Source organism: Pseudorca crassidens, chromosome 16, assembly GCF_039906515.1.
Source record: "Pseudorca crassidens isolate mPseCra1 chromosome 16, mPseCra1.hap1, whole genome shotgun sequence".
In the NCBI taxonomy this organism is placed as follows: domain Eukaryota; kingdom Metazoa; phylum Chordata; class Mammalia; order Artiodactyla; family Delphinidae; genus Pseudorca; species Pseudorca crassidens.
In genome coordinates, this window is record NC_090311.1 from 48,191,493 (window position 1) to 48,214,032 (window position 22,540).

Sequence of the window (22,540 nt, forward strand, 5' to 3'; positions counted from 1 at the left end):
AAGTAAATAGGGGCTGGAGAGTGGGGATGAGGAAGAAGTGCTATTTTAAATTATTTTAAAAGGGGTGGTCAGGAAGGGCCTCTCAGAATGAAGAAGGTTTTTAATAAAGACCTGAACAAAATGAGGAAGCAAGCTTATAGCAACAGGTATCTGCTATATGCAAAAAAAAAACCCCAAAACGCTGTCATTTCTCATTCTAAAATTTTAATAACAATTTACTCCACAAATAATCTGAGAACCCATTATATGCAAGATACAGTTTTCTAAGAGCTTGCTTTTCTAAATATATTCATTTTATTTTTCTGATAGGACAAAGAAATATGTTCAGTTTCAGAATTTGCTCTTTATGATCATGTACTGACAGATGAAATTCTCTTGAAACGTGTTGTTTATGTTCAGGTAGGTGTTTTCTGAAACATCCAAGAAGCCAGCTTTTTTAAATGACTAAGGGAGTTTTCTCAAACTGCTGGTCCATGAGAATACTGTGTATTTCTATCTGAAAAATATTTATTTTTTGATTCTTTTATTCCCAGAATCCTTTAAGATGTGTCCCTGGGCCCCCATACTTGTGACTTAGTGTCAGGGAGCCCCAAGCAGTGTGCAAAACATCAGCCTCACTCAGGCCTTCTTCCTTGGGGTTGAGAAGCAGTAGACTAAAAGGATGAGAGGTGGCTTAACCCTGCAAAACTTGTAAGGGTTATTGACTAAGACCCCCAAAACCAAAGTAGTGGGCATAGCCGCTTTCTGTGTCCCCTCTACCAAACATCTAGTTTGGTAGAGGATTGGGGGCATTAAGACTCCGAGTTACCTGTCTGCTTGGCTACCTCCCATCCTTATAGAAGAGTGAAGGGAATTGCTCATTTCCAGAAAGGAGAGATGACTTTGTCAAGCTTCTCACTTCTTGGTTGAAAGAGGCTGGCAGTGGGTGAAGGGAGTTACAGGTAAGGATCTCTTTGGTTATACCCCATTGAAGCCAAAACCTCTATTTAGACATCTGATATTCAAGTTGAAACTGTCAAGCCTGTTAACTGTCCATTTGCCTATAGCAAAATTCTTGAACTCTCTGCTACCAGGTCACCTAAAGCAAAAAGTAAAAGAAAGAAAAGCCTCCATGGAGTTACTTGTCTCCCTGAAAGGGTAAAAATCATTCATTTGAAGGTAATTTTTGTCTGTGAAATCATATTTACTGTTATTTCCCACTGGGTTATAAGTCCCTGAAGGACAGGGCTATCTTATCTCGAAATCCCCAGAAACCCTACTTGATGCTACTCATACCAGAAAGCAAACACTGAACTTCACCAATCTTATTCTCTTAAATATGAAAATACTTGAATCAAATTCAGTGCTCATTCTGTCGCTCTTTCTGGGTATCTAATTAGCAGCTTTTTTCCTACTGACTCTTTTTTTTTTTTTTTTCTGGCCAAGCCACACAGCATGTGGGATCTTAGTTCCCCAACCAGGGATCAAACCCGAGCCCCCTTGCAGTGGAAGCATGGAATCTTAACCACTGGACCACCAGGGAAGTCCCCCTATTGACTCTTTAGTCATAAGCTACTTTAGGTGTTCTTGAAAATAACCATAAAAAGTGTGGACATTTTCAATTTCTAGAATTCTTTTTTCAACATGCCAGAAGGATGTTCTAAATATATCCCCTTCTTTCTCACCCCCCTCTTTCTTTTTAAACCGCCAGGTATCCGTTACAGCACTGATGTGAGTGTAGATGAAGTAAAAGCTCTGGCTTCTCTGATGACATATAAGTGTGCAGTGGTTGGTAAGTGGGCTCCTTTTGCTGCTACCTAATAAGAACTCTTTGGGGAAATATGTTTGCATACAAGGTTACTTTTAAGATGTTAGAGAAATATACCTCATCAGAAGTGGCGGTTTTTTGTTTTTGTTTTAGGTTGCACAGTTTGACATATCATTTTTCAATTAGTCTTAATTAAGATTTAGTCTTTTTTTTTTAATGGGGAACTTTATAGGAACTAATTGAATTTTCCTTAAGTGTAGATCTTTGTTTAAATCCCTTTCTATACTCTGTAAATAAGACCAAATCAGTAATAAGGAAAATAAATATGCCATTACATTTCAGAAATAGTAAAGCACACTGATTAAATATGCATTGTAATTTGCCTAGTCTAGTATTCTGTTCACTAGAATTTTGAGGTACAACATTTTAGAAGAGATTGTGGGTTTATTTATTGAATTTTCTGAAACTAAAGCTAAAAGTATCACACTTTTATAATATTACACAGTGCTTTCTGCCTTTTTAATTCTTTTAGCCTTTATATGGAATAACTTTCAGACTTCTCTTTCAGATGTGCCATTTGGGGGTGCCAAAGCTGGTGTTAAGATCAATCCCAAGAACTATACCGTAAGTATCAAAGTGACATTAGTTCACATGGTGCATTTACAAAGAACTTGAAATTACTGGACTTCTGTGTATCCCCTATACCAGTGAGATTAATGGTTCCTATTGCTTTTATAAATTTCTTTCTTTATTTATTTTTGGCTGTGTTGGGTCTTTGTTGCTGCGCGTGGGTTTCTCTAGTTGTGGTGAGCAGGGGCTACTCTTCGTTGTGGTGCATGGGCTTCTCATTGCAGTGGCTTCTCTTGTTGCGGAGCACAGGCTCTAGGTGCACGGGCTTCAGTAGTTGTGGCTCGTGGGCTCTAGAGCACAGGCTCAGTAGTTGTGGCGCACGGTCTTAGTTGCTATGCGGCATGTGGGATCTTCCCGGACCAGGGCTCAAACCCGTGTCCCCTGCATTGGCAGGCGGATTCTTAACCACTGCGCCACCAGGGAAGTCATCCTATTGCTTTTAAAAGGAATGGAAAAACAAGCAGATAATTAACTCATTGAGTGTTTTGCCATATGAAAGGTCACCTACTTACATCAATGTCCTTTTTCATTTCCTTACTTGGTTAAAATGTAATTAATATAATTAGTATACCTTCATATTCTTAAGCATTTATATTCATGCGTGTTATATACGACTATAATATAAATGTATTCTATATATAAATATTATCATATACTATATATAACTGTGCTCTGAGGTTTTTATGTTGGGATCCTAAGGTTCTAGTGACATATCTTAACTAGTTTGGTAAAAATTTTATTATTTATCCTATCAATTCCAAGTTAATTTAAGCTGCTAATTAACCTCTGTATTAAGTTAAATAAATTATGTGAATAAATATCTGTATACGAACAATATATATGATTTTATTTTTTAAATTTGCAATTTAAATGAAAATACACCATAAGGATTGCTCATAAGATCCTATATTAATACAAGGAGAAGAGGTTTGAGCCTTAGCGCTACTATCTGTTCCTTACGTAACCTAATTTCTGGTCTGTCAAATTTAAAATTTAATTTCCGTTTAAAATGGAAATACCTACTTTATGAATTGCTCTGAAGATTACACAAGAAGATATATGAAAATATCCTATAAGTAGAAAATAGGATGCAACTATTAGTTATCTCCACAAGTGGTTTTTCTATCAAAAATTATTTTTTCATTATTGTTTGTGTTTCACCTTTTTCCTTTATAGGATAATGAATTGGAAAAGATCACAAGGAGGTTCACCATGGAGCTGGCAAAGAAGGGCTTTATTGGTATGTATTGCCATGTAGATTTACACAGAGTGGGAACATCTAAAAAGTAATTGTCTTAATTTAAACTCCTGCTTTTGTCTATACATGCATAGAGAGACTTGTCCTCTTACTTTGAGAAATTGGGTTCTGTGTTAAACATGGTGAACATACCTGGGCCTGTTCATGACACCTCTCTAATAGAAAAGTTCAGGTTCTCAGTATACAGTGTGGATACCAGGAGAGGTCACTTCCACCTCTTCTCCTTGTACAGACATAATAAAGGTTTTTGATCAGTGTAACAGCATTGAACAACAAGCACAATCACAATTGTGACATCCAAAAAGATTTTAGGAACTAAATAATGCCTGCATTATAAACAGTTTTTAATATGCAAAAAGCAGTTTTGCAATAGTAATCCTGTTGCGAAAGCAGTGAGAAAACTGATGCTGTTTAGAATTGGAGGCTTAAGCAGGCCTTTCCCTTCAAAGCAGTGGGCACAGGCTGGGAGTGTGGAGGCTCATGCTGATTGACACTCACTGTGACATCACTGGCTGATTTTAAGGATTCCTGGGGCTCCTAATGTTTGTTACTCGGACTAAATTTCTGAGGGTACTGATCTTCATTTTCTTGATTTTCTATCGTACTATTATCTATGTCATATGTTATTTTGTGTATGAGATGTTAATATTCTTTTCTGTAATATATAATTATTATTTAATCTTTAAATTTCAAGCAAATTGTCTATTTATTTTCTTGTCCTAGAAAGATTCTGATGTTTTAAAAAAATAAAATCATTTAATAGAATTTTGCCCCTTTAACAATAGTTAAAACTAAGAAGACTGACTAAAATAGGAAAGATATTTGTTTTCCTGTCCCTCTTGTTTTCCTTCCCCAGTATTCTTCTCACTGTTGACAAGTTCCTGTGAACTTAATATATCCTTATTTTGACATCTGCCCCTTTTAAGTAACACTAGAACTTTACTAGATTTGTCCTGTCTTTTATAATTTAAAAGGCATTTGGATTCTTGGCATGCATCGTCCCTGGCACTGCCGTGAGCTGTACTTACACAGTCATTGTACAGGGGTAGCACTAGTTAATGAGATAACTACCTCCTTCACAGAAATATCTACTAATTCTGATAGACTTCATAATTTTTTATATCATAACTTAGCTTAAACTCTTAGCTTAAATCTCAAATGTATTTAATAGTCTTGAGGGGTTTCAGACTTTATTCAGTTGTATTTATTGTCCATATATAGAGGATATCCAGCTTAATTTTCTCTATATTGACAAGAACCCTGTAATTGCAAAGGTTAAAAAGTGATTCATTGAAACACCGAAAGCTTAAATATTAGCAATTTGACTTTTTTGCTTACGTGCAAAAGCCATCATGCAGCTAAACTGACATCTGGGCCCAGAAAGCTTTGTAGCATAAGGGAATGCAGTTGGCATTCTTTCCCTCTCTAGGGCACAGAACTACTCCTGAGCAAACCTTTGGAACTGACGTCATTTCGGTTATTTTCTCACTTCCCTTTCCACAGAGTTTCAGATTATGAGTTAGACCTAAATCTGGGTCCTGGTTCTGTCACTTCGTGTGAGTTTAAGGTCAGCTTTTCAATTTCTGCAAAAAGAGTCAGCTCTGGTTTTGATAGGGCTTGCTTTGATTCCGTAGACCTATTTGTAGAGTGTTGCCATCTTAACCTTTTTTATTTTTAATTTTGTTTTATTTTTTATACAGTAGGCTCTCATTAGTTATCTATTTTATACATAGTAGTGTATATATAGTGTATTTTATACATTAGTGTATACATGTCAATCCCAGTCTCCCAGTTCATCCCACCACCCACCCCCTCACTTTCCCCCCCAACAATGCCACTTTTCATCCAAGGGAGAACATTCATACCTTATTCTATTTTCCACTTTAAACTAGTCCATGAACACTGAATGTCTTTCCATTTGTTTTTGTTTTTAAACATACATTTTATTTATTTATTTATTTGGGGTTTTTTATTTATATATTTTTGGCTGTGTTGGGGCTTCATTGCTGCGCGCGGGCTTTCTCTAGTTGCGGCGAGCGGGGGCTGCTCTTGGTTTCGGTACGTGGGCTTCAGTAGTTGTGGCTTGTGTGTACAGGTCTCACACTACTTTTGTTAAGTTTATTCATAAGTATTTTATTCATTCTGATACTGTTCTAAGAGATATTAGTCTGCCGTATTCTTTTCTTAAGAAGTCTTTGATAGCAGGATAATACTAGCCTCATAGAATGAGTTGAGAAGTGGTCCTTCCTTTTTCTTTCTCTCTTCTTTTTTAGTTTGTGCAGGGGTGTTAATTCTGTTATGTGAGTTTTGATACCACCTTTGTAAACTGTGAAATTCCCTTTTCATCCACTATATCTCTATGCACCAAAATTACCCTTTTAGCTTTACCCCTACATTCATGTTCTGTGAAAGCAGTTGCTTTTTTCAGCCAATTTTTTATCTTATTTATACTGTTTCGGGATCGAGTGATGGCATTTTAACTTTCCTAAGGGTAGTTACCTGTTTTTAAAAGGATGGACTTTCACACCTGTAGGTATTTGAGAATTTACCTGTAATCCGGGAATTGCTTGTAATCTGTACATCCCTATACATTGATTTTGTATGGAGTAGAAAACTCACAAGCCTAATAATATTTTGTGATTTTGCTTTGGGTAGGGGGAGCTATCTGACTTCAGCATATCTAGAATAATAATTGTTTTTGAAAAACAATTTATCATTATACGTTTTTGATTTACAAACTACATACCTCAAACTTGCCCTTCTCCAAATAGAATTGTTATTTGAGGCAACAAGCTTATTTAACACTTGGTGTTGCTGAAAACAAGCATAAATACTTTTGTAGATATCTCTAAAGAGATGTGGGAGCAATTTGTCATTTATACCTTAGGAGAAAAGCGATATGATTAAATATACTTGTATTACCCTCTAGTTGAGGTATGTCACTGTAAAGGAATGGGAATTGTGGCCAGTGGAACAGTAGAGCCCTTTTGTCAGAGGATGAGGCTAGGATATGGCATTAACTGTTCAAGCAGGAAAGTTGTATGGGGTGAGGGTGGATTGGGGGAAGTTAGACTTCTTGATATTTGTAAGACGCCTAAGGAAAAGAGTACCAGGACATAGAAGAGTTACTAGTTGGGTACGGAATGGGGAGCAAGAGTGTAAAAAACAAAACTTTGACCATTTCAAAGTTGTCTTACACCAATCCTGTATCGTCACATCACAACTTGTATCAAGAAGTACATATGTAGGGCCTGGGCCCCTAAAATGTAGAAGAATATTAGAATGGACCTTATTCTGTTGATTATAAGTACTAATTATAGGAGGAACTCAAGTATACCTCTTAGAAAGAACTTAATTTGGGAGACAGTAGTTTAATCATTTAAAAGTTGTGTTTTTCTTTTTATAAAGATAACGAGTTTGTATTTTACAATTAAAACAATATAGAAAGTTATAAACAATGCTGAAGTCTAAACATAGTGAAAAATTTTGTGCATGTCTTTCTAAACCTCTGCATACATATATACACATGGAAATATGTATAGTTATTATACAGCGGTATATATAAAGAGAATTTTATATGAATGGGAACTTATACATGCTATATGAAACCTGCTTTTTTTCACCACATGTATGTTTTGGTGATGATCCCAAGTCATTTACATGGATGTACATCATTCTTTGTAATGGCAGTATAGATGACCCATTAAATAATTAGGTTGTTTTGTATTGTATTCTTACTGTTTTGATGGGTATATTTCTATGTATTCCTGCCTTTACAGATTTGAGTGGGCACCATTTAATACATTTCCATCTGAGATCTCACTGGACATCAGCATTAGTGCTGTCATTGGCACTTGTTGCTGCCTGTGGGCTAGCTTCTTGTTATCCTCAAACTTTTTATTTGCTGATCTGAGGAACTGAAAGTCAAGGCCTAAAACTTTCTGTACAGAGTGAGCTTTGAGTAATAGGTCAAAGCAGCATTATGTCATGGGTAAAAGTATTATGGGGCTTAACATAATACTTCAGCAGTGTGTCTTTTCCCTTTTTCTACTTGGTGAGGAGGGCTTACACGCCCAGTAAGCAAGTATGTCACTGTGCTGTCTCATATACATAAACTTTCTAACCATAACAACCCTCCTTATGGTACTGTTATCTCTAAGTACAGTTTAAGGAACTGAGGTCAGGAGAGGCTAAACTGATTTGCCTATGCTTGCAACATTCAGAAATCTGTTGAGTGGCTTATCAGTCGTGCATAGCTAATTTCACATAGCAAGTGAACACCAGTGGGAGAAGTTATCATGTAACACTGTGCATCTGTAAATTTTGTAATGAAACATTTAATAAGTATTTCTATGTCTTGAATTAGTAACCTAGATGAAATCTAAAGTTTTCTAGCCATGGTAGCTTTGTTATTATAGAGAATTGCAAGGATCTATGTGTTTGAGATGCATTTATCTTAAAAATTGGTGCAATGCCCTTTCCCTGTGCCCCCAGGTCCTGGCATTGATGTGCCTGCCCCAGACATGAGCACAGGCGAGCGGGAGATGTCCTGGATTGCTGACACCTATGCTAGCACCATAGGGCACTATGTGAGTACCCACCAAAGCTCTGAGGGCTTCATTTGCTATCTACCAGAAATAACAGTTCAAATGATGATATGTATAAGGGGAGAATTCACTGGGTTTTTCTCCTCTCCTTTAATCATATCGTGATTTTATATATTACTTCTGTCTATCTTATATCATAAATGCAGTGAACTTGGATTGAGCTTTTACTCATATGCAACCCTATCCTGACCACTGGGATGGGCCCTCAAAGATCACCTCCCAGGGCAGGATACACTACAAGACAGTTAAAGGGAAATAAGGAAGCATTAAATTCGGGCTTTTCCCTCAAAGGAACTAAGACACATTAAGCAGATAAGGTATGGAGATAGTGTAATAGCAGGGTGCAGAGTTTCTAAAAGCAGGCTTCCTGGAAGAGGTATTTGGTCAGGGCTGGACATTGAAAATGGATAGAATTTAAACATGGAGATTTGGAGGATAGGAGGGGAAACTGTAGAGCTCAGATTGTCTAAAGATAAGGCACATTTAGAAAGGTAGTAAGAGAATGATGAAGTAAGTGGAAGAGTAGAAAAATACTCAAGTCCCAGTGTTTTTATTTTACTTGCTAGTCAGCGGGGGAGCCTTTGATGCTGACCCTTCCTTAGAGGAGAGAGGGCGGCAGCAGTGTTAGGCTGGAGCAAAGAGATGGCCTCCACAGTGTCAGTGTCTGTCTTCACAGCCGGGAGCGATAGGGCTGGGGAGAAGCATTGGCTCATGACAGAGGTAGACTCAGCAGGACTGGGTTGCATCTGTGGGACCAAAGAAAAGGACAGGATTGAGTCAGAAAGAACCAGGAGGACTTAGAGTCTGGGGACTGAGCAGAAGTAGTGCTATTAATACAGAACACAAGAAGAACAACTAACTTCGTCCTTGAAAGGGATGGAACCTTGAAAAACACTTAAGGAGTAGGAAGAGAAAGTGAGTTGAAAAGACATTTTGTTACCCATAAACTGGGTTCATCTCTTGGTGGTGTCGAGCCAAAAGACACAACCAAGCCAAAGATCGGTAGAAGGATTTATCACTTGCAGCAAGTAGGGAGAACACTGGGATCTCTCCCAAAGCAGTGTCTCCCTGAACAGCAAAATTGGGGAAGTTTTAAGTTAAGGGTACCTGCATATTCATGAAGGGACTTGGGTGGTTGGCATAGTCCAAGCTTTAGTTAAGTCACTAAGATCAGAAAAGGTCAACATCGTCATCCCTTAGGTTCCAGTTGATCTGAAGGTTGAGCACTTCAGGCTTATCTTTACCATTGAAACAGAACTGGGAGTCTTTACAACTGATAAATTACCTTGGCTATTGTTACTTCTCTTGCTTGATAACATTATTTTGTTCCCTTAAGATCATTAATAATTGAGACCTGTTCAAGTCCAAGCATTGTAGACAGACTTTGATAACAAAATGGCTTAGATCACAAAATGGCTTCTCATGTCAAGAAAGCCATGCCTGGTTCTCTTTCCTCCAGGGACCCCCTACCCTAACTGCTCACAATTTATTTTAAAAATATAGAGAGAGCACTTACTACACAGGAGGCTTAAAGTACAGCAAGGAGTTCAATACAATTGGGGTAAAGGCTAGAAGGAAAAGTTTTTTGTTGGTGGTGGTGGTTTTTTTTTTTTTTTTTCCGGTACACGGGCCTCTCACTGTTGTGGCCTCTCCCATTGCGGAGCACAGGCTCAGCGGCCATGGCTCACGGGCCCAGCCGCTCCGCGGCATGTGAGATCCTCCCGGACCGGGGCACAAACCCGTGTCCCCTGCATCGGCAGGCGGACTCTCAACCACTGTGCCACCAAACCACTGTGCCACCAGGGAAGCCCGGGAAGGAAACGTTTTGATGCTATGAAGAGTACTGGGGACCTGACCACGTCTCTGGAGTAGGATCAGAAAAGCCTGCTTGAGATGTAACCTTCTGGTCTGCACTCTGAAAGATGAGTACACATCAACCAGGGGAAGTGGCACTGGCCAAGGGTTGGAAGCAGAAGGAAGCACCTGGGTAAAGGTCCTGATGTGAAAAGAGGTGAACCTGAGAGGCTGAGGGAACACTATGGTGGCCAGAGTAGAGAGGGCATGAGAGAGGCCAGCAGAGGAGAGTTGGACCAGATTCCTACCTTGTTGGTGACAGCAAGGACTTTGGTCTTTGTCCTGAAAACAGAGGGAAGCCAGTGAAGTGCTAATTGTAAGCAGGTGTGTGACACAGTAAGCTTCACTCTGTGTGCAGCAGAGAATGGGATTGTTGGAGACGGGAGACTACACAGGAGTCCAAAAGAGATGATATTGGCCTGCCATAGAGTTGGAGAGGAATGGACAGATTGAAGAGTGATTGGGGGGTGGAGGGGAGGAACAATTAGTTAGAAAAGAATGAGAAGTGCCAAGAGCTTCCCGTTGTGGATGTCCTGAGGGGGTGGTTCTGAGAAGAAAGCAATTCAGCAACTAGATTGGAATAGTGAGGTTGGAGCCAGACTGCAAGGGCGTGTTGAGAGGGAAGTAGGGCATGAAGAGTAGCCCTCACTTAAGAAAAATGGCACTAGAGGCGACAGCTCGAAAGGTGCCTGTTGTCTAAGAGAAAGGTTTTTGCTGTTCTTGGCATGTTGATTGGTGTGGGCCACAGATTCATCTTTTAAGGGCCCTAGTGGAAAGATCAGCCTTAGAAGAGGAGGAATATTGTTTCCTCTAAAAGGAAGGAAGGGGGCATCTAATGGAGGAATTTAGGGTTGTCTCATTTCCTGGGGGGTGATGTAGTGTGTAGTTGGGAGCACACTCAGACACCCTGGATTCTGGAGTGGCTCCTTCACATACCAGCTCTGTGACCTGGGGCAAGTGCCTTAAGCTCTCTGTGCCTCACTTTCCTTATATGTGAAATGACAATACTAATAGCACCTAGTTCATGAAACAGTCATGAGGATTAAGTGAATGATAGTGTAATTATAACTGGCCCTCAGTAAGCATAAAAAATAAATATTTATAAACACTGAACCAGGTAAATTCCACAAATCCCCTGAAATAAAACAGGAGCAGTATGAGACACTTCAAAGAAGTTTGGTTTTGACTGCCATTTCCAAAATGTTGCTCTTCCATGTCACCTTCTTACGTTAAATGAGCTCTGGTTATGGTCTTTCATTCTTTTTAAGCAAGGCATTAGATTGAATAGTACAGAACAGTGGGCAGTACATTGTTATTCGTAGCTCTCTCCCAAAGGTGACAAAAGAAAGTTTTGTGAGGCCCTGCCAACTAAACCTTGGACTAAACACTGGTAAAAGACTGTCCTCCTTAAAGTGATAGGAAATACAAAATCAGAGCCTAAGGTAAGAAGCCGCAGTTTTTGTTTCTTATTTTCAGACGTATACCTGAACACGCAGCTTCTTTTGCCTAGCCTCGCCCAGAAGTGTGGGTGCTGGAGAGCAAGCAAGTTCTCCACCGGGGCCCAGGCTTCCAAAACAATTAGGTATGCTGGGCATCTCGCAGCCAGCCAGCCAACCGGCACCGTGCCTGACCTCTGACAGGATTGCTGTCAGCTCCAGCATTTGCATTTTCTCTGTTCAAGAGCATTTGGCACTTAACTTGGTTTGCAATTCTGTATTCATAAGCATTAACTATTCATGAAGGAAAACCGTGGGAAAACTACTAATTCCATAAATCACTTTACTAGACTGTTCTGTTGTTTTTACTTTTGTTCTTTTTGTTGGTAATGATACAGCTAATACAATTCTAAAAGTTCTTATTAAACAGTCACTTTTTAACTTACCCAGCTAGGACATACGTTGAGGGGTGGGGAATATGATATGAAGTACGGCACTTTATCTTGTTTCACATCACATGGGCAGCAAATTGCCTCAACAAATTTATTAAATAGTCCATACTTTAGCCACTGACTTAAAATGCTTCCTGTATGTAATACTCATTTCCTGTATACAATAAGACTGTCTCTAAGTTTCTCCTGTCCCACAGAAGACAACAGATTTGTCTATTATGCACTGTTCTGGTTGCTACAGTTTATAGTATATGCTAAACTGGTTGCTTCCAGTTTATCCCTTGGAAGGGAAGCCCTCCCAAGCCCCTTTCTTCCTTCTAATTATTCTTGTTTCTGAACCAGAATACATGCATACTGTCAATACAGAGAGTACAGAAAGGAGACGACTTACTCTCCCACTCGGCTTCTTAGAGCTAACAGCTACTACAGGAGGTGCTCTACTGACACATGGGCATGGGCCTCTGTGTCTCACCCACGTGTACCCGTTTTTTTTAACTCCAGTAATACCATACTATATATACACAATTTTTTGTATATATACAATTGTATATATAGTATGGAATTAGAATTTCTGGATTAATGGCTTTTTATCTTGATAGGTATTCCAGTTGCCCTGCAAAGCTTAGTTATTTTTTCTTTCTTTTTTATTTCTTGAATACTTTTGTTAATCCACTCTTAGGTGAACTTGAGTTATCTTTTAAAGTTCTTTTTTAAAAGTGACACTTAATTGAATTTCTAGATTAGTTTGGCAGAAAAATATTTTTACAGTGTTGAGTCTTCCCATCCATGAACACTGTAGTGGCTCTTCCTATCTTAGGTTCTGTTCTGGTGACGTGCTCAAGTCTTATGATAACTTTTAAGACAATTCCAGGTGACATGTATACCCTTACTTAGTAGGGCTTAAGCACTTGGTGAAGGAATAATAGTTTTAAGCTGAACTCCCTCTACTTGTGTGATCCTGCTGTTTGTATTTCCTTGATGTTTAATTCCTAAAAACCCTGCTTCTCCCATCAGAAAATAGTCTACTTTATTACACATTTTCTAGGAACAGAAACTTGAAAAGGCGAGACTTACCCCTATTGATGAACGTATACCTTAAACACACACACACTCCTAATGAGCATATTAGTTAAATGAGAATGTGTTTGCACTTCAACGCTTCTTTATGTTGGTCCTCATAGAAATTGATGTTGATATTTCATCTTTTAAGTTTTGCCCTTCTTTTGCAGGATATTAATGCCCATGCCTGTGTTACCGGTAAGCCCATCAGTCAGGGTGGAATCCACGGACGGATCTCTGCTACTGGTCGGGGAGTTTTCCATGGGATTGAAAACTTCATCAATGAAGCTTCTTACATGAGTATTTTAGGAATGACACCAGGATTTGGAGATAAAACATTTGTTGTTCAGGTAAAAATGTTTGCTTTCTTAAAGAATAACTGATATACATATAATAATAATTTTTTCACTGTTTTAAGATTTGCATTTTTTAAAATTTTATTGGAGTAGATTTGTAATGTGTTAATTTCTGCTGTACAGCAAAGTGATTCAGTTATAATATAGTTCCCTGTGCTATACAGTAGGACCTTGTTGTTTATCCATCTTATATATAATAGTTTGCATCTGCTAATCCCAAGCTTCCACAAACCAGTTGTTGCTCTCTCCTCTGAGCCTCTGAAGCTCCCTTTCTGATCTTCCCACCAGTGATGGGGCTTCCCAGAGTGTGGGAACCTTTCCTCTTTTATAGCTGCCTTCCAGGGGCACAGGTCCCATCCCAGTTGCTTTTTTCTTTTTTTTTCCATTTTGTCCTCCCTGATTATATGGGGATCTTTCTTGTCCTTTCAGGTGTTTGAGGTCTAGTGTTCAGTAGGTATTCTGTGAGAATTGTTCCATTTGTAGATGTATTTTTGATGTATTTCTGGGAAGAGGTGAGTCGCACATCCTTGTACTCCTCCTCGATTGGAGCCCCTAGATTTGCAGTTTTTAAAATTTGATTCTTTGGATCTCTTAAGTTTTAAAATGGACATATGCAGAGTAATACATCCTTTATTTTTTGAACCTTGGTAAGATTCATGTGACTAAACCAAGTATCTGTCAGAAACATATGAAACTATCATCAACTTCTTTTGTTTGATATTTAAATTGCAATTGTATCCAGAAGGGGACATCTCTTAAACTATTATGTGTATACAGAAGGGTTTACACAATGATCCAAATTTCAACTTTTGTGTGGTGATTGATTAGTTTACTTAGAGGAATCAAAATTAAGTTGAATCCTACTTTAAAATAAAACCCATACCCTTCCCAATTACTGACTTATCTTTTCACGACCATAGGACATCTGGTCATCAGGAACTGAGGTCCTAGATAGCATCATTGACATCACTGCCATTTCTTTATAGGCCAGCAAGGCTGCATGTCACTGAATGTCCTCAGGACTCATTATCACAGAGGACAAAGGGTTGGGTTCCACATTCCAAAGCAAATTTATTGTTGAAGAGAGACATTGTTTCTTTTATCAGAAGGATTTTGAGAATTACTTCTAAACCAACAGAATTGTATTGGTCAGAATATGACATTTATCATCTATGCTAGGACTTTGATTTTTGTTTCACGTACAACTGTACTTCACAGGGATTTGGTAATGTGGGCCTGCACTCTATGAGATATTTACATCGTTTTGGTGCTAAATGTGTTGGTGTTGGTGAATCTGATGGGAGCATATGGAATCCAGATGGTATTGACCCAAAGGAACTGGAAGACTTCAAATTGGTATGTTAATGTAATATCTGAACAGTTTGACCACCTGAATGTTGTAAAGTTGAAATAAGTATTATTGAAATCTGTTTGCATTGCTTTTTTTTAAAATTAATTTTTATCGGAGTATAGTTGATTTGCAGTGTTGTGTTAGTTTCTGCTGTACAGCAAAGTGAATCGGTTATACATATATCCATTCTTTTTTAGATTATTTTCCTATACAGGTGATAACAGAGTATTGAGTAGAGTTCCCTGTGCTATATAGTAGGTCCTTATTAGTTATTTGTTTTATATAGAGTACTGTATATGTGTCAATCCCAAGCTCCCAATTTATCCCTCCCCACGTCCCCCCGCCCCACCGGTAACCATAAGTTTGTTTTCTACATCTGTGACTCTATTTCTGTTTTGTAAATAGGTTCATTTGTACCATTTTTAGATTCCACATATACGCAATATCATGATGTTTGTCTTTCTCTGTCTGACTTCACTCAGTATGACAATCTCTAGGTCCATCCAGGTCTCTGCAAATGGCAATATTTCATCCTTTTTAGACTGCCATATTTTAGATTCCACATATACATGATATCATGATATTTGCCTTTCTCTTTTTGACTTACTTCACTTAGTATGATAATCTCTAGTTGCATCTGTGTTGCTGCAAATGGAATTATTTCATTCTTTTTTATGGCTGAGTAATATTCCATTGTATGTATGTGCCTCTTATTTATCCATTCATCTGTCGATGGACGCTTAGGTTGCTTCCATGTCATGGCTATTGTAAATAGTGCTGCGGTGAACATTGGGGTGCATGTGGCTTTTCTAATTATGGTTTTCTCCAGATATATGTCCAGTAGTGGGATTGCTGGATCATATGGTAGCTCTATTTTTAGTTTTTTAAGGAACCTCCATAGTGTTCTCCGTAGTGGCTGTACCAATTTACATTCCCACCAACAGTGCAAGAGGGTTCCCTCTTCTCCACACCCTCTGCAGCATTTATTGTCTGTAGATTTCTTGATGATGGCCATTCTGACCGGTGTGAGGTGATACCTCATTGTAGTTTTGATTTGCATTTTTCTAATTATTAGTGATGTTGAGGGTCTTTTCATGTGCCTCTTGGCCATCTGTCTGTCTTCTTTGGAGAAATGTCTATTTGGATCTTCCACCCATTTTTGGATTGGGTTGTTTGTTTTTTTGATATTGAGCTGCATGAGCTGCTTGTATATTTTGGAGATTGAGCCCTTGTTGGTCGCTTCATTTACAAGTATTTTCTCCCATTCTGTGGGTTGTCTTTTCATTTTGTTTGCTTATTTTTTTTTAATGTAACTCAAAGACCTCCTACTAAATGAGTCTTCATATCATAGGCACTAAACATAAACATTTAAACTCTGTTGCAAGCATTAATTCTGATTTTCAATCAATTATAGCAACATGGAACAATCCTGGGCTTCCCCAAAGCAAAGATCTATGAAGGGAGCATCTTGGAGGCTGACTGTGACATATTGATCCCTGCTGCCAGTGAGAAGCAGCTGACCAAGTCCAATGCACCCAGAGTCAAAGCCAAGGTGACACAGCATGATGGCTTCAACCTTACCAATGTGGATTGACACTGAGAGTCATAGAAAAGCTCTAATGGGTTTCCTCTTTTTTTAAAAAAAGAAAACAGCTTTATTGGGATGTATTGGGTTGGCCAAAGTGTTCGTTCGGGTTCGTTACCATCTTATGGAAAAACCCAAATAAACTTTTTGGCCATACAAGTCCCCAAGCATACAATTTAAAGTGGGATTTTGCTTCTCTCCCACAGCCCCATCCCCCACACATCTCTTGAGCTCAGCTGGAGGGGATTTGACGGTGTTATTGGCATTTCTCTATGTTCGTGACTTTCTTGCAGATCATTGCTGAAGGTGCCAATGGACCGACAACTCCAGAAGCTGATAAGATTTTCCTAGAGAGGAACATCATGGTTATTCCAGTAAGTAATCTACATTTACCAGATTTTATATGTACTTGGAATCATAATTGTCTTTTGCAAGGAACTGGGGGGAGAGGAGGATTGTTAGTTTCCCAAGGCTTAGTGATGAATTCTTCATCTTTATTTTGTTTTAAATTTTTATTTATTTATTTATCTATATTTATTTATTTCTGGCTGCGTCGGGTCTTAGTTGTGGGATGAGGGATCTTTTGTTGCAGCGCACAGTGTCTTGGTTGTGGCTCGCAAGCTTCTCTCTAGTTGTGGCACACAGGCTCCAGGGCGTGTGGGCACTGTAGTTGTGGCACACGGGCTCCAGGGCGTGTGGGCTCTGTAGTTTGCTGCACGCAGGCTCTCTAGTTGAGGCGTTCAGGCTCAGTAGTTGTGGTGTGCAGGCTTAGTTGCCTCGCAGCATGTGGGATCTTAGTTCCCTGACTAGGGATCAAACCCACGTGCCCTGCATTGCAGGATAGATTCTCTACCACTGGACCACCAGGGAAGTCCCTTTATTTTGCTTTTAAGAAAATAAAGTAGAGTGTGGTTAATATAATAAGCCTGTCTTATACTGGACCTGAACATTTTCTTCCAACTTCAGGCTCTTTCTTGAGTATGTATTTAGACTTCTTAAATCCAGTTATATAAATATATAATGTGCTAGAAGTACTACTATAACTTGCAAATGTCCCTTGCTGTCTTACTCAGAAAGCTAATATGAGTAACATGTGCTTAAGTTTTTCAGTGGTTAAGCGTGGGGTCTGTACCAAAAGGTCATTGGAAATTAGAAGTTAGTGTGGACGCGTGATGCATTTTGAAGAACTGCTTTTGCTGAAAGCACTTAAATTCAGGTTAACTGAAATAGACTGCCTTTATGTAGTGGGAGAGTGAACACTAATCTTCTGGCAAGACACCCTTGGACCATCCAAACCAGTGGTTAGTGGGCAGGCAATTTTGTCAGATTTTTTTAGGTGGAGAAGAGGCTCTAAAACCTCTGATCAAATGCTTGCTGATTAATAAACCAATAAATTATTTTTTTTCCAAAGGGAGAAAGCCTCAGATGTATTGGGAAGGGGGTTTGTTTAAGTGTAAAATTTCTGATACTATCTAAGATGTATTTGGGAAGCTTGAAGCTTAATCTGCTTTGATATTAAAACTTTGATATTAAACCATGAGCTCACGTTCATTGTAAGCTTTTATTAAGACCATCATCTCCTCATTTTTTTGTGTACAGGATCTCTACTTGAATGCTGGAGGAGTGACAGTGTCTTACTTTGAGTGGCTGAAGAATCTAAATCATGTCAGCTATGGCCGTCTGACCTTCAAATATGAAAGGGATTCTAACTACCACTTGCTCAGTAAGTTCTGATTATCCTGTTCTGCAAAAGTAATCTTTTGGGCCATCTAAAAGGTTGGGGAAAGCCTGCATTTAATAAAAGGGCTTATTTCCTTTTTGTTTAGTCTGAGAACAGAAAACTATTCTGACTCATGCGTCTTAGACCAAAAATATACAGTTTCTTTATAGGTATTCACTATATTAACTCTCTGGAATATATTTATATTCCAGTGTTTATTCTGCAAGTATGTTCTGGTTCCCAGAACCTAATCTATAAGTTAATAGTATAAAGAGTATCATTTTAAACCAGGAGCTCCTGTTGATACTCATCCATTTCTATCTCAGGTTGCGTTTGGTAAAGCCCTATCTATTGTCAAGAATTTTTTGAGTCTTCTGATGAGGATACTGTTTTGTCTTTGACTAGAATAGGCTCCAGAGTTGACACTAGAATTTTCCTCGAGCTGAAATAAGACCAAGACCTCCAGCTGAGCTTTACTGAGCCCACTCTGAGAATCTGGGTGAAGTGTTCCATCGATTTCCATTCCTTTTTCCCTCAGCATTTTCTTTTTAAAAGAGCCAAGGAAAATCCCTGCTAATGGGTGTTATGGAAACAGAGCAGTGACCTAAATTCACATTTATATAGGAATTTGGCAAAGTGCTTTTTACTCCTTTTAACTGAGATTTAAGTGAGTAACCCTTTTATGTTATTAGTGTTGAAGGTTTTATGTCATTAGTGTTTGGGGCTGTGGCTATAGTGTGGGACTACTTTTGTTTCTACTTCATTTTTTTTCTACTAGCAATATCGTATCTTCATCTCTTGGCTTTTTATAGTGTCTGTTCAAGAGAGTTTGGAAAGGAAATTTGGAAAGCATGGTGGAACTATTCCTATTGTACCCACAGCAGAGTTCCAAGACAGGATATCGGTGAGTGTGCTTGTGGCGGCATCACATACACTGCCTGCTCTCTTCTTTAGGTCAGGCCAGCTGTATTAAATGGGATTAAGGCGTGGTCATCAACATGACAGTTACATGACTTCCTCTTTCCTTACATTGTAAAAATTTAGTTTGAAATAACTCATGGTTCTGCTTTTGATACTTTTACAATACAGATGACTCAACAAGTGATTCTAACATAATGGTGAAGAGTTATTGTGTATTTTAACTATTTTAAGCTTTAGAGAAATGGAAAGAATTGAAAAGTAAACATTAGATTGACCTATATAAAAAATTGAAATTACTATATGGACACAAATAAGAGTCAAAGAAAATAGATGAGAAAAACGATTTGTTGTTAATTAGCTATTGACAGGATATATTAATACACATCACAAAGAGAATTTCTTTACCAGTAAGTAGCAGGCGACATGAAAAAAATCAGAGGTAGAAAAAAATGTTTAACCTCGTTGTTAAAGAAATATAAATTAAAATAAGGATTCTTTAATGTATTAAACTAGCATAAACAATTAATGGATTTATACTCACCATGTCTGTTGTGAAGCAGTTCTACCTTTATTCTGATGACAATGCAAAAGACTTATTAAAGAGTTCCTGCCCTTTGACACTTATAATAACATCACCTCTGGGAGTTAATCCTAAGAAAACAATTTTAAAGGAGAGGAATGATTCCATGCACGATGTCATTGGAACTGTGTTTGCAGTCATTTTTAAAATTAGGTTTGATTTTACAATCCAGTGTGCGTGTGTGTTTGTGTGTGGGGCAGGGAAATGGCTAAGTGATAATATGTCTTCTTATGAAATATTCAGTCATGGGAAATAATTTAAGACTATATTGCAAAATGGGGAAATGTTAAGGGTTTTGTTTTGAAGGAGAAAAGATGCTTTTGCCACTCCGGGTAACTCTCCTCAAAGAACCTTCCTCTTTCCCAGAACCATGTGTCTTAGTTCTGGTCCCTCCTTCTGGAACACCCAGACCCACTCCCTGCTTGAGTAGCACATCTCAGTGGCTTTTCCTGAAAGTCCTCTCTGACTGCCAGCATTTCATCCATCCTTCCATCACAAGTCACTTAGTGCGTTTATAGGCCCTGCTGTTGCTGCGGCTTTAAGATGGGATTCTTGCTCCTCCCTGTGGTCGCCCCATGTCACAACACACGCCTGCCACATAGTCAATCAGACTGAAACGTGGAGAGGGAGTGAAGAGGACAGCCAGTTGGTTAGGAAGACAGATCCATGATGCCTTTCATTTTTATCCTTTTTTAAAATAATCTTTGCCCAATGTATCAGTCTTCCAGTTTTCAAATGCTTTCGGTGCTTCTAATTTTAGACTTTAATGCTATTTCTCATCTCTTAGTGACTTACTTATTGCAGGAGTCTTGTAATAAGTGTCAGTTGAAAACCAGTGTTTTCCCCCAGCTCCTTGCTTTTACTTTCCCCCTCCCCAGCCATGCTGTGGCCCTTCCAGGACCTACATCATTGACCTCATCATCTTTTCACTGTCCTTCATCACACCTGTCTGCACTTAAATTCCATTGACCATCATTACAGTAACTCTGTGGCCTTGTTTTGCTTCATCACACTCCCTTGTTAACACCTGAACCCTGATGAAATCCAGCTCTCTGCCCCCTCCATTCCTCTGCTATAGCAGGAGGCCCTGCTGACTCTTCAAACTTAAAGTAGGCTCTCAGCTGCCCAGCAGTTAAACTACTTTTCCCTGTTCCATTCATTCTCTTGGTTAATTATATCATATTTTCTCCTTTTTTCTCTCCCTGCACTCCAGTTCATGACCTGGTATCTATTCACAGAAAAGTGAAGCAGTCAGGGAACTTCCACATCTACCCAGGGCATCATCAGTTTTCCCTCTATTCAGTCATTTCTATCAATGTAACAAATGCTGCCTTAAAAAATATAAATCTTAATCCCACTTGCCCTTCCAGGTCTTGCTATTTTTATTTCTCGTACAGCAAACCTCCTTAAGAGTTGTGTATACTCTGTCCCCAGTTCTTCTATACTCAAACCTCCTATTCTGCCCACCACTTCACCAAAACTGTTCTTGTCAAGGTAACCAGTGGTGGCAGCATCACCAAACCTAGCGGTCATTTTTCAGTCCTCATCTTACTTCACTGGGCACAGGTGATCACTCCCGCTGGAAATATTTCTTAGCTTCCAGGACACCACATCCTCCTGGGTTTCCTCCTGCTTCACTCGCCAGTCCTTCTGCTGATCCTTGTCATCCCTGTACCCTGTTAACAGTGGAAGTCCTCAGTCCCTGAACCACTTCTCAGTCTGAATTCAAAATTTTGGTGATCTCACTCAGCCTCATGGTTTTTTATATGCTGTCTCCTCTAACTAGAATATAAACTCCAGGAGAACAGAGAATTTTCATTATTTTGTTTTCTGCTGTGTCCCCAGTACCTAGAAGAGTGCCTGGAACATAGTAGGTACTCAATAAATGTTTGGTGAATGAATGAGTGGGTGAAAGGAATAGCAGTATTCCACTTGTAAAGCAAGTTTTCCTGTTCCTAACTTGGTAGAACAAAACAAAACTTAACCCATATGTGTCTCTTTTTCTTTCTTTAAGGTTTTTTTTTTTAATTTAAATTTAATTTTATTTATATTTTGGCTGTATTGTGTCTTAGTTGCAGCGAGTGGAGGCTACTCTTTGTTGCAGTGCGATGGCTTCTCTTACTGCGGAGCATGGGCTCTAGGTGCACAGGCTTCAGTAGTGGTGGCACATGGGCTCAGTAGTTGTGGCGCATGGGCTTAGTTGCTTCACGGCATGTAGGATCTTCCCAGACCAGGGCTCAAACCTGTGTCCCCTGCATTGGCAGGTGGTTTCTTAACCACTGCACCACCAGGGAAGTTCCATATGTTTCTCTTTTTTTTTAAATTTATTTATTATTTACCTTTGGCTGCGTTGGGTCTTCATTGCTGCGCATACGCGCAGGCTTTCTCTAGTTGCAGCAAGCGGGAGCTACTCTTTGTTGTGGTATGCGGGCTTCTCATTGCGGTGGCTTCTTTTGTTGTGGATCACGGGCTTCGGTAGTTGCGGCACACGGGCTCAGTAGTTGTGGCTCGCAGGCTCTAGAGCACAGGCTCAGTTGTGGCGCATGGGCTTAGTTGCTCCGAGGCATGTGGGATCTTTCCAGATCAGGGCTTGAACCCATGTCCCTTGCATTGGCAGGCAGATTCTTAACCACTGCACCAACCAGGGAAGTCCCCCATATGTTTCTTAATTGATACAAGTGTTACAGAAATATACTTTCTTAGATAAAGTTCAGCATATATAAAAAGTGGCTCACCAACAACAAGTTTTTATTTGGCATATCAGGATGTGTTTGCTAGCTATATATATCATATTAAGAGTGGTGGTGATAGTTATTTGTCCTAACTTTAGAAAGCAGTCCAAAAAACAAATTAGAGGAACCCATTGAAACAAACTGACTTATAGAGATAATTGGCAAAGGAAAGAGAGGAGCTGATTTGGTGGTCAAAGATGCTGGGTTATATCCCAGCTCTAAAAGTAGCTACCTGGGGACTTCCCTGGTGGT

General features: G+C 39.1%; 1 protein-coding gene across 2 annotated transcripts in view; it reads left to right on the plus strand.

Annotated features, from left to right (window-relative positions):
- GLUD1 (glutamate dehydrogenase 1) overlaps nucleotides 1-22,540 on the plus strand; it is a 40,101-nt gene that overhangs the window by 14,442 nt on the left and 3,119 nt on the right. For both annotated transcript variants that reach the window (XM_067710296.1, XM_067710297.1), the window contains exons 2-11: nucleotides 1,691-1,771; nucleotides 2,316-2,371; nucleotides 3,554-3,617; nucleotides 8,130-8,224; nucleotides 13,214-13,393; nucleotides 14,618-14,755; nucleotides 16,165-16,302; nucleotides 16,629-16,709; nucleotides 17,935-18,058; nucleotides 18,868-18,959. In XM_067710296.1, the coding sequence (XP_067566397.1) occupies nucleotides 1,691-1,771; nucleotides 2,316-2,371; nucleotides 3,554-3,617; nucleotides 8,130-8,224; nucleotides 13,214-13,393; nucleotides 14,618-14,755; nucleotides 16,165-16,302; nucleotides 16,629-16,709; nucleotides 17,935-18,058; nucleotides 18,868-18,959 (1,049 nt within the window). The remainder of the gene's footprint in view (nucleotides 1-1,690; nucleotides 1,772-2,315; nucleotides 2,372-3,553; nucleotides 3,618-8,129; nucleotides 8,225-13,213; nucleotides 13,394-14,617; nucleotides 14,756-16,164; nucleotides 16,303-16,628; nucleotides 16,710-17,934; nucleotides 18,059-18,867; nucleotides 18,960-22,540) is intronic.